Below are 13,096 nucleotides of genomic sequence, written 5' to 3' on the forward strand. Positions count from 1 at the left end.
TGGGGCACCACAAAGCAAAGAAAGGAAGGAAAACCAGGACTGTGGTCTCGATATTTAACTCTGGCCCTGTCTTATTAAAGAGCTATTCAAACCTCACGAAACCACAAATCCTGGCCCCCTTGAGAATCCCAGTGCGGGATACAATAGACAGGGAAGAGAAAAGAGTAGGGTTTGAGTGCTGATTTCCACCAACCAACCGCCCCCCCCCACCAATTCTAATAATAAGTTAAAAGGCTTAAAGCTAAAATTTCTATTAAAAAAGTCTTGTTTAAAGTCCTTATTAAAGGGATATTAAAAGGCAGAGTTCGCGAAAATATATAAAAATCAACTTAAAGATTACTATTCCAAATTACCATTTTCTCCGTTCGACATCTAGATAAAGGGGGTAGACTACTGTTAAGAGTAATATACCATCAATGTGAATGAGTTGACTATTATGTTTGTACAGAATCTTTCAAATCCATACAGTTTTATTTGCCTCTATGATGCTCAGATATCCGGACCATATATTCAAGAAACGGTTTCTCATTTTTTGGTTTTGCAGTTTACTTTTAATCACGCAGTTCTGAGCTATGCAAATAAGTAGGTTTATTTAAAAAGATATTATATTATATTCAAGGTTATGTTCTCCAGACAGCTACCAAGAATGAAAAATGCATTTAACTAGTGTTAGCAGTGCAGTATTGGATAATACATAAGCCCTGTATTACAGACACACAACTCAAAAGTCTTCTGTTTTTACATTGAGAGAAAATTTTCAATTTTTCTTTTACATTTAAATTGTATAGAAATACGATTCTAAGTTCAAATTGGTTGTCATGGCAATCACCAAACAAAATTGGCTCTTACCTCTGCATGATACCCGTTTAGAGTGAACAAGCTTTCACTTACTATAGCACTTGCAATAACATTTTATTTACATTTGTGTAGAAACAGCTGGTGCTCATTGAACGGGGGGAGGGGAAGCAGCTCTAAACTTGCACAACTGCAACCTGTTAAATGGCAGAATGTGTTTCTATATGGCTGCGTTAAACCTGGCTTTAGCCAGTCAGTATTGAGGCTTAATGAAGGATCAGCCTGACATTATCTGGCTCTTACAGAGATTGTTATTGCCTCCTGCTCACTCAAGGGATCTGTTGATTTCTATCTATCAGTTTATTAAAATTTAGCCCCCAACATTTAGCAGAAAACATAATCATATCACTACATGGAAGAACTTGGACAGCACAATCATGGATTATTTTCTCACTACAGATTTCTAAATTTGATTATTCTTTTCTGGCCGTCTTGTAATTGAACGGGGAGGTGGAATAGAGGAATTAAATACAGGGGTACTGCAAAGATCCCCAGCATATCCTTACTTTGCATTGGGTTTAATAGAACAAGTAAATTAATTCATGTCTCTCTTACCTAATGTTGCTACTGTACCTTTGCTATTTTTCTTTTTTTGGACTGTGATGTCAAGGGGGTGGTGACATCAATGGTTGGGGATCTGATGGATTGAGATGGGAATTGTGTTTCCCATAATTTGTTTTTATTATCTGATATACACAGCTATTCTAACTCTGGAATATGATGGTCTACGTATTTGACCTAGAAAAAAGGCCGACCTGATTATATCTGTGTGTGTCATTAATTTACAAAAATGTTTACACTGTTAAGCCCAACAATTTGTGCATCACGTAATTCTGGGTAACCTTCGTTAATTGAGAGCAGATAGGCTTATTTACAAACGTACCCTCATATGTAGTAAAAGGCACTAAGCTTGCCCAGAAGCAGTAACCCATAGCAACCAATAAGATGTTTGCTTTTCAACAGGTGACCAGTAAATGCTACCTGCTGATTGGTTGCTGTTGGTTCCTTCTCCAGGGCAAACCAAGTGCCTTTTACAACATAACCCCAATAGACACTAAAGTCTGCCATAGACGTGTAAATGTAGCCTTAATATTGGATGAACGATTTTGCGGTGCAATACATGCAGCGATATTATCATTAGCTGACAGAAATCTTTAAACCTTGGCTAAATGAGCAATCGCCATGGCACAAAAAATGTTGGGACACTCCATACACGATCCAAAAATCATAAGAATCGAGGATTTGTACAACTGTATTTTTGTGTCTTTGGCCAGTTTATTTTAACTTGTAGTAAACCAATTGCTGACTGTCTACTAATGGTAACAACACTTATGCAATTTAGTCCCTGTGCTCAGCACTTGTGCAGTTTAACACCATAGGGTGCTCATTTTCCCCATGTATTTCTAGAGTTATAAGGAATAAGAATTATTCACAGGGATACAATAGCTGTCAGTAGAAACTGGTTTGCTTATGCAATAAATTGCATGTTTTATTTCAGTGCGGATGGAGCAGTACATTAGTGCATGTTATTATTATAATATTGTTGATAATAAGAATGATGAGAATAATCGCAAAAAGCTTTTCCTTTTTGCAATTTTTGGTGAACTGCACCAGTCTGATTCTGTAAAATCATTTTGATTATTTACCTTGTGCTGAATATAAATTGCCTGTAATGTATAAATAATCCTTCATTTCCTCTTGAAAGGACCAGACTCACTATTACTAATTTGGACTAAATAGCCGAGATGAATTATAAATGGTAATGCTGTAGGTCCTCCAGTATGTGGGTGTATGTGTCATAAAGAGTGAGTATAATAAACAATGTATACTGCTTCTTTTTCGTTTTATCCTCTCATCCTCTAGCCATTCTTGCTTGCTTGCTTTCCTGCAATTCTGCAATGCTTTCCTCAATTCTCTCTCCCCTTTCCCAGCTTTTTCTTTCTTCTGAATGCAGAAAAAAATGATCATATCAGTGGCATTATTTAGGTTTCTCAGGATATGCACAGAAAACATAGAAGATACACCAATGGCTGACTCAAGGAACCTACTCTAATGGTATCTAAACTATAGGCAGTGGAACCAATATCAAAACAATATCAATATTGATCAGTCCAATATTAATGCAAAATTATTTATATTAATGCATCCCATTAATTTAATAGTTTGTTAGTGTAACGATAAGTTACCCAGGTAGTCTAGTGGCTTACCCTGTGGCCGACGGGGACGCCTGCTGCATGAGTCTTTTTCCTCTGAGTGGCGGTTCTCCTATGGCGCGCATGGCACACACTTCAAGGCTTGACATGCTGGTGTGATGACGTCATCACGCATTGGCGCGAAATTTAAAAGTATTTATAGGGATCTCAGTATTAAACACATTGCCCGTTGTTAGGTTCTATTCGTTAGTATCCTGGGTGTTTATTCCTTGTGAATCCTGCTCCGTGTCGGACTGGCCCCCTGGGATACCAGGAAAAGTCCCCGTGGGCCCAGGCGTCAGTGGGCCCTTGTGCTGCTAAACATTTGGTCATTCCCTATTTCTATGAAAAAAAGAGATTAAATACATGGAATAATCAATTATAGTATGTAAAGAAAAGAGACTAGGAGAATAAAGGTTGAGTGAGGAGAGGAAGAATAATATTACTTAGAGTGGGCCCTTGGTCTAAGTTTTTTTGGTGGGCCCCTGGTCTAAGGTTTTTGGTTGGGCCCCTGGTGTCCCAGTCCGACACTGATCCTGCTTGATCTATTGATATTGACCCTTGCCTTCCTGCTGAGTATTCTGAACTCTCCAATCCTGATCCTAGCCTGTTTGACCATTCCTTGAACTCTGCCTGCACCGACCCAGCCTGTCCGACTATTCTTGTAATATGCTTGTGCTGGCCCGGCCTGCCTATCCACGCTTGTCTGTCTGGCCTGTCTTCCATCCAGGTGAAACGATCATGCCCCTTTGCTCGTGCATAACCTTTAGCTTTGCTCCTCTCTTATTAAGACCTGGTGGCATCCAATTAGTGGAGGGCTCCTCCCGAAGTGAAAGGCGGCTGTTTTAGGCAGAAGCAAGAGCCGAGACCAGGGAGCCTAGCACTGATTCTGGATATAGGGTGCCGAATGTACCAGTTGGACATTTAGCAGATTTATTAAAGTCTGAGTTGTTTTTTTTTTTTTCAATGAAAATTTTAATATTGGAGTTTCTTTTTAGGTCAAAACTCTACCCCGACCCTGGAAATAGCTTCTATCTGAAAATACACCACCTAAAATCTGTTGAGGTCATGTAGAAGTCAATGGCAGAGGTCCCTTGAACTATTTGAAGAGGTTAACAGCCCTAAGCGGATGATTTATCAAAGGTTGGAAGTTAGAGGTTTTTTTAAGCTTGAATGGCAAAAACTCAATTCTGTGGGTTTTACGTTTTTGGTGGAAAAATAACCTGAATTGATCGAATCGAATTCTCGATTCGAGTTTTCGCCCAAAACCCTATGGAAAAAAATTCAACCCCAAGCTGGCTGTTAACCTCTAAAAATGGTTCTAGGGACCCCAGCCATTGACTTCTACATGACCTCAACAGGATTTAGGTGGTGTATTTTTGGATTTAAGCTATTTCCAGGGCCGTGGTATAATGAATCTCAAATATTCTATTTATTTTATTTTTTTTAAACTCAAATAATTAGAGGGTTTTTTTTTAACCCGAAAACAACTCTGCCTCTTAAGGTGGCCATAGCTGCAAAGATCCGCTCGTTTGGCGATGTGGCCAAATGAGAGGATCTTTCCCCGATATGCAATTAACAAGCATGGCTATATCGGGGGTAATCTGATTGTTCGGCCAACATGCACCAAAAACCACAGAGTTCTGCTGGAAATTGATTCCATTGTATGAAAATTCTGTTATAATAATTTTCAAGCTGTGTATGGCTGGTTCCAAGCAAAAATAATTTTATAGATTTCCTTTAATCACGTTTATATATCACATTTCTCAGAAACTCTTAGTGATTATATTATTCCTTTAAACTCCCATCTATCCATCACTGTATAGCAGAAATCAGAATAACATGGTATCATTTAGGTTACTGTGCCCTCTCTGTCTGTTTGAAAATGAATTCTCACCGTGTTCAATTCACTTTATATCTGTGAACTGTATATTTAAATGACATTTTCATAAATGTTCCAATAAGTTTGGAAACAAAGAACAGAAAATAGATACAAGTATGGATTCTTGCACTACTTTAAAAATGAAAATGTCATTATATAAAAAGTTCTGCAGTTGATTTACTAGATCATAGGGGCTGATTTAAGACTTCTCCAGCCTTGTTTGAGTTCACGCGGGGTTTCCTCCTTTGGGCTTGAGAGTATTTTTAATGATATAAATGTCTGGCCCTGCAGCAAAACTATTTTAGGATAACCTATGACTTTAGAAACAAGATCTGTTTTGTAAACCCATATTAAAATTGTATATTAGTTGTGGCCCCAATTGGCCTTTCTATAATAATGTCCCCCTAGTAGCTGCCTTGTCTACAACCCATTTGTTTAACGCTAAAGTCTTAAAGAGGAACTGTCATTAATATAAATGTGCTGTACCTTGAACCTATAATGGATGCTTCGTAATACTTTTGCATCAATCGACTTTTAGGGGCCCATTTATTGAACCTCAAATTTTTCTGGTCCAGTTTTTAAAGGTGAAAACTCGAATTTTTAGAGGAAACAAAAGTAAGTTTTTAAAGAATTATTATAAGCCCAAGCCGCAAAAAATCCAAATCCGAAAATACTCAATTCTCAAAACTGTCGAGGTAATGTTGAAGTCAATGGGAAATGTCCCTGAATTTGTTTCTTTACATGGTGATCTGTGCTGGATGATCGGATAAAGTCGGGGGGGGGGGGGGTGTCAGATAATCAGATAAAGTCGAGATTTCGTGGTGACAATTCAATAAAGTCTAGTTTTTGGAGCATTAATCGTAAGATTCGAATTGACGCGTGAATTTGTTGCAATGTTTTTTTGCTCCGTCTATTTCAAAAAAAATTGTTGATGAATGAGTTCAATTCATGGATGGGAGTTTGGTCAACTTTGTTTTAATATTTGAGTTTTAGTAAATAACCCTCTTTTTATTCAAATGATGAGTCATATATGAAGTACAGGGTGCAAAATAAAATTTTGTATGGCAATTGCCCTGTTTTTATTTTACTCAGAATGCACATATGTTTTTAACTCATGATTCAGTTGCTGCAATTGCACCCAATGTGCAAATTGTGTATATGTACAGTATACAAGGCCGGACAGATCCGCACACTGTCAGTTCTTGAGCTCAATTACCCGGGTGCTGCTCCTAAGAAAATGTAGAAAAATGTAGAACAGGACAGCGCACTCCTGGGCTTTTTTTTAAATGTCATAATTTATTCCACATTTATTAAGAATCAACGTTTCGGCTCATGACTTGAGCCTTTGTCAAGCCTTGTAAAAGGCTCAAGACACGAGCCAAAATGTTGATATTCTTAATAAACATGGAATAAATTATGAAATTTTGAAAAAGCTCAGGAGTGCGCTGTCCTGTTCTACATATATATATATATATATATATTATACGTATACATATTAATGAGAATTATAGATAGATGTAGCATTTACAGGGTAAGCAAAATAGTTTCAGTCCACAAGCCAAATTTCTTCTGAAAGTGCCAAGGGGATCCTGGCCTGGCCAGTGTACAATATCCTTCATGGCTTTTTACTCATTGATTTCTCCTTTTAGTGAAGTAATGGCAGTTTGTTTCCTTCCCTAATACATCGCTTTCCAATAAACACTTGGCGAGGGCATCATTATCTTTTGGCTCTCTGGTTAATAACCACTTATACAGCTACAGGTAAAGGAATGCTTCCGTATTAGAACTTTTTTTTCTAATCCTAAAGCAGCAACAGAAAACAGAGACAAGAGGCTCAAACCGCAGTTACCTATATTTATATATATTTATATCTCCTATCTTCTACTGTTGTCTGTTGACTATGGCATTAAAACTTATTTGCATCAAAATTTCAGGCTCTCCGTGAAGACTTTAATTGACCGCTCCTGCTTTGAGACAATTGATGACTCTGCACCGGAATTTGTCAATTTTGCCTCTATACTGGAACAGATCCTAAGCCATCGCCTTAAAGGTAACTAATGTGTAATGCAGTTAAGGTCAAATTCTAAGAAACTCTAAAACTCTTCTGCCATACAAACGTATAATGGTATATATTTATAACTATTATAGCCAAAATATTGGACAGCTGACATGACCAATGATTTTTTATGTGACATCAATCATGAGGTTATCTCTAGTATAAACCGTGTGCAACATCACCAGCTTTGAGTATTTTTTTTATCTATGAATATCTATGAAAGCAGCACTAAATTAATGCATATTAAACAATAAGCCATTATGTTTATTGCACAATAGGAATACAGGTATGGGACCTGTTATCCAGAATGCTCGGGACCTGGGGTTTTGCAGATAACAGATCATTCCGTATTTTGAATAATATCTTAAGTCTACTATAAAATCATGTAAACATTAAATAAGCCCAATAGACTGATTTTACCTCCAATAAGGATTAATTATATCTTAGTTTGGATAGAGTACAAGGTACTGTTTTATTATTAGAGAAAAATATTTTTTTTAAAAAGTTTCGATTATGTGGATAAAATGGAGTCTATGGGAGATGGCCTTTCCATAATTCAGAGCTTTCTGGATAACGGGATTCCATATAACAGATCCTATACCTGTAGTAGGAAACCATATACCCTTGCAGCCACACTGCCTACAACATAGTTATTTTACTATAATGATAAGAGTTAACTAACTTTTCCATTATTTTAACTTCCTACATTTGTGGACCATACTGAATATTGGGGATTTTCAGCACTGATAAATCAGTATTCTAGCAGAGTAGCTGATCCTTTGGAGGTTATTTATTAAAGTTCGAATCCAAAAAACTCAAAAATTTCTAGTTTTTTTTTTTAACTATAAAATCCGAATATTGTTATACCACAAGGATGGAAAAAGTCTGAATCCAAAAAATCTGCTGAGGTTGTATATAAGTTAATGGGAGAGGTCCCTATCCTATTTGGAAGTTTCTGTGGACTGTGCTAGAATTAACATAAAAATCTGGCTAATTCAGGGTTTTCGGGCATAAGTACGAAAAATAAGGACTTTTCGGGAAGAAGTCTGAAAAAATCAAGCGATTTGGGAAAAAAATCGGAAAAAAACATAAGATTCGTATTTTTGCATGATTTTATCGAGTTTTTTCCTGATTCTATAAAATCATACTTTTTAAATAATAAATAATGTCCAATCGTGGATTCTAGTTTTAAATAAAAAAAAGTTGGACTTTGATAAATAAGGCCCATCTGTTCCTGAATATTTGCAAAATGAGACGTTCCTGAGATTTGGGAACCTTTTGGACTGATGGAATATTGGTACAGGTATGGGATCCCAGAGAGCTATAGATTCCATTTTAATCAAATTATTTGCATTTTTAGAAATTATTTCTTTTTTCTCTGTAATGATAAAACAGAACCTTGGACTTCCTTATTGAAGGCAAAACCATCCTATTAAGTTTATTTAATGTTTAAATGATTTTTAGTAGACTAAAGATATGGAAACCCAAATCACCGAAAGACCCCTTATCCGGAAAACACCAGGTCCCGAGCATTCTGGATAACAAGTCATATACCTGTAACAATGGCCCTGGGCCGCAGGATACTGCATCTTTGTTTAGTAATCCACATTGTTTATGTTTGATGCATTAAACTAATTTGATAATTTAATTTCTTCCTTGTTGCAGCACTTTTCTCTGTATGGCAGACACAGCCAGCGTCAAATATTTGTGTTATTATAAAACATTCAATTACCTTTTATTATGTGGTCAATGTAATTATGTTGTAATGCAATTCTAAAAATGTCATAAATTAAATTGAATAGATGGCAAACCAATTATTTACCTTAGTATCGAACAGATGCCTTAAATCCCAGTTAGGAAGGAAAGTCTTTTGAATTCATTGTATTGATTCACATCATACCTCATGCTGGGACAGTTTTCCTCCAGCGTTATTGGTTAAACTTCTAGAATTTTTTTTACCTTTTTTAAAATTATTTTTGGATATGTTTTCAGCACATTAATGGATGATATACATGTGGGAATGTGTACTCAAACTGTCAAATGAATATAACCGTAAAAATTTGGGGGAAAAGTAGCTTCTAGGTTATCAATGGCCATAAAATATTATTATGGGCGCCTAGTATAAAATAAGAAGTAGGTGCTGAGCATCTCATCTACTAACTTGTTTTACTGTTGTTGGAACTGACTATTTTGCTCTCAGGTTTCAAGTTTCTATAATATAATTAATTTCCAGAGACAATTTGCTACGGGGCAGGGGGGTAACACAGACCCCCCCACTTTTGTTTAGGGGAACTCCCTAACCACTTAGGGACATATTTATCAAGGGTCGAATTTCGAATTGAAAAACTTTAAAATTCGAATTCAAAAAGACCAACCAAAATTAAGTCAAAGTTTTTTTTGGTTGAATAGGTCCATCTTTGATCGAATAGGTCCGTATTCGGCCGTATTCGAGTCATACAAATCAAAGGAATAGCGCATTCGATTCGAATTTTTTCAGAAAAAAACTTTGATTTTTCAAAGTCCACCAATTGACATAGGTTCTAGGAGGTCCCCCATAGGGTAAAACAGCAATTCGGCATGTTTTAGATGGCAAATGGTCAAAGTCGAATTTTTAAAAATACATGAGAAATTTCAATATTCTAATTTTTTTCAAATTCAAATCGAATTTGGACTATTCCCTAGTCGAAGTACACAAAAAATACCTCAAAATTAGAATTTTATTTTATTTGAAAATTCACCTTGAGATAAATCTGCCCCTTAGATATGCATTTAGCACCTGTCTGTACATGGTATTTCGTTTTTATTATATTGCAATCATTTTGGAGTACTGTATAGCAAGCTGAATTATTTATTGAAGCCTGTATATTAAGGAGTATGATTTCACATTTACATATTTGTTACACTCACAATCTACAGATTTAGAGAATAATACATGCTTCTTTCTAACTGCAATCTTGATATACAGTTATGGGACCTGTTATCCAGAATGCTTGGTACCTGGGGTTTTCTGGATAATGGATCTTTCCGTAATTTGGATCTCCATGCCTAAAGTCTACTATATAATCATGTAAACATTAAGGGGCAGATTTATCAAGGGTCAAATTTCTAAGTGCTAAAACTTCAAAATTCAACCATCGAATTGAAAAATTTGATAGTCAAAGTTTTTTTTTGTTTAAATTTAGCTGTTTTCGATCGAATTACAATCGTTCGATCGATTGTAGAAATCGTTTGAATAGAACGATTTAATTGATCGATCGAATGATTTTCAAAAAAAAAACTTCAACCTCTAAAAACATCCAAATGTTGGCTATAGGCTCTAGGAGTTCCCCATAGGCTAACATAGCAATTTGGCAGGTTTAAGGTGGCGAAAAGTCGAAGTCGAAGTTTTTTAAAGAAACAGTACTTCGATTTTGGCCTATTTGATGGTCGAAGTACCCAAAAATTACTTCAAAATTCGAAGTTTTTTAATTCGAAAGTTCACTTCGACCTTTGATAAATCTGCCCCAATATAAACCCAATAGGCTGGTTTTGCTTCCAATAAGGATTAGTTATAATATATTATAGTTTGGATCAAGTACAAGTTACAGTTTTATTATTACAGAGAAAAAGGAAGAATTTGGATTATTTGGATAAAATGAAGTCTTTTCTGAGTTTTGTGGATAATGTATTGTATTAGAATTCTTTCTTCTAGTAGTTATTTGCTGCTGGAAAAAAGGACTAGTGTTACTTACAGCCTGTACCAGATTAATGGCTCAGTGACCTTATGGTTAATAAAGTTCACCTTTTTTTGTAGAATGTGCATTTTCTATTAAGACTTTATTTTAACCGAAGAATATGTTCAATGCTTAGACTTTGATGTTTATTGTCCATTCGTGCACTATTTAGAGAACATTGCTTTCCTCAATATAACAAATATAATAAAAAATTTCTCACCCGCGGACATTTTAAAGACCATTTACGTCCGCTATTGCATTTGTGAATTTCCCTGCAGTTAGTTGTGCGTACAACCCCATTCATTAAAGATGATGCACCATTTGTACTTCTATATGTTGTGCTCAGTGCTGCTCAGTCCTTCCTGCCTCCTGTTTTGAATTAAGCGCAGTTGCACCTATTGATGCAGAGAAACCCTGGAGCTACCACCACCTCCGGACCAGGCAGTAGCTTCAGCGTTCCCTCAGTGCCATGCATCAATAGGTGCAGCACACTAAACAGGCACATGCGACACTTGCACTGACCACTGGAAACAGGGTTGCCAGGTTTTTAAAACTGCTGTCCAGTTGCAAAATGTTTGCCTGGTTTTCAAAAGTCTGAAGAATGTCCCCTGTTTCTGGAGCGATTTGGCAATTCATGAGCCACTGCGCCACCAGCCCGGCCCTCCACGTCACCGGTCCGCCCTCTGTATCACAGGCCTGCCCCTTTGGGCAACTGGTCCGCCCCTTTATATCATCAACTCCGCCTCTGACAGCACTGGTGCTGCCCTCTGTCTGGATTCAAAAGAAGGAAAAGTTGGCAACCCTAACTGGAAATGAAACCAGAATTTTTTTATTTTTTCAAAATCTCTCTTTATTAATTTTATTTAAAAAGGGAGGGTGGGTACAGAAGGAAAAGGGGAATAGGGAATAAATAAGACAATTCACATCAAGTACCTCCAAAACAGAGTATTGACTTATTGAGTAACAATGATTCACATCGAGTCATTTTTATATAGTATTTTGATTAACAGCCCATTTTAGCACTAACCCATTAAACCTTATCCAGTTTATTCCACCAATTTCAAGTTCTCTTGAAATTAGTGGAATTTCACTCTAACCATGGTCTCCATGTCTGAAAATATTGTGATATATTATTATGTAGTAAACTGCTAATTTCCTCCAATATTCTAATTTCTTCCACTAGGTTCCTCCATCCAATTTCTAGCTTCCATTTTTTATGGTGTCATAGCAATTGCTGCATGCAATAAATGTGATGTTAGTCTATCTGTTATCATTTTGTACTGTCTGTTGTCTATGTGAAACAGCAATAAAGTAGTTTTTGAATGGTGTAATTCAGATCCTGTTATTTTATTTATCCTAGCTATCACCGTTATCCAATATGGGATTTTGTTTCCAAGTTCCGAGTTACATCTCCAGCACTTCCCTGTAGAAGCTGAGAAAATCCTATGTAGTTTTTTAGGAGTATAATACCACCTAATTGTAACTTTGTATAACACTTCTCTAACTCGTGAAGCTCTAGAAGTTTTGGTCATCAGAGTCAGCTCTGTCTCCAGATCCTTTTCCAGTGCATCAAAAAGCTTTGTGTGGGATACATTTTTATTTGATAGTAAAAGCTTATATATAAGGGAAATAGATCTTTTCTGTGACCAACCAGAAATTTTTTAATATGATTGCATCTTCTTTACTGCATAGTGCAAGCACAATTGTGTTCATTTTGACACATTGTCCACAATTGTTATAGGTACAAGGCACTCTTGCAACTGCAACAACACTGGAATTCTAGGGGAAAATACTGCATTATGGGAATAAAACATGGTGATTGCTCTCAAAATTGCACTTTTTTCTCTTCACTTGCGGATGTAAATGTGCCCCCATATGTTATCATCTGTTGGGGCTGGTGGAATAGAAGGACAGTGCTGAGGCTGGTGGAATGGAAAGGCAGTGTTAGAGCTGTAGGAGGAGAAGAGCAGTTTTGGAGCTGTTGGAGCAGAAGGGCAGTATTGGCCAGGGCTGGTGGTGTAGAGGGTCAACACTGAGGCTAGAGAAGCAGAATGGGAACATTTCTGATCTAGTAGAGTAGCATTGGGCTATATTGGAGTAAAATTAAAGGGAGAAATAATAAGGATGATTGTGCATGACAGAACGTTAGTGAAATATAAATATGTGTACACATTTCGCTACTTTTTGTATTGAAATAAAGTGACATTCAAGGGCCTAACGTTTAGAGAGGCCTAAAGTTTAGGAGAATGCCTGCATTCCTGAATCTATATTCCAAATCCAAAGAGATAATGTGTGCAAAGATGCCTCGCCTGTTGAATCATAAATCTTGTCAGGCAGAACAGAGTTAGACAGATGCCTGCTGTTTATCAAGTTGGTTTTTTTTTTTGACACACTCCAC

The 13,096-nt window shown here is 36.6% G+C and overlaps 1 protein-coding gene across 2 annotated transcripts in view; it reads left to right on the forward strand.

Moving 5' to 3' along the window:
* The window catches only part of rundc3b.L (RUN domain containing 3B L homeolog), a 104,117-nt gene that overhangs the window by 19,180 nt on the left and 71,841 nt on the right, over nucleotides 1-13,096 (forward strand). For both annotated transcript variants that reach the window (XM_041565873.1, XM_041565875.1), the window contains exon 2: nucleotides 6,864-6,979. In XM_041565873.1, the coding sequence (XP_041421807.1) occupies nucleotides 6,864-6,979 (116 nt within the window). The remainder of the gene's footprint in view (nucleotides 1-6,863; nucleotides 6,980-13,096) is intronic.

The sequence above is a fragment of the Xenopus laevis genome, chromosome 6L (genome assembly GCF_017654675.1).
Source record: "Xenopus laevis strain J_2021 chromosome 6L, Xenopus_laevis_v10.1, whole genome shotgun sequence".
Classification (NCBI taxonomy): domain Eukaryota; kingdom Metazoa; phylum Chordata; class Amphibia; order Anura; family Pipidae; genus Xenopus; species Xenopus laevis.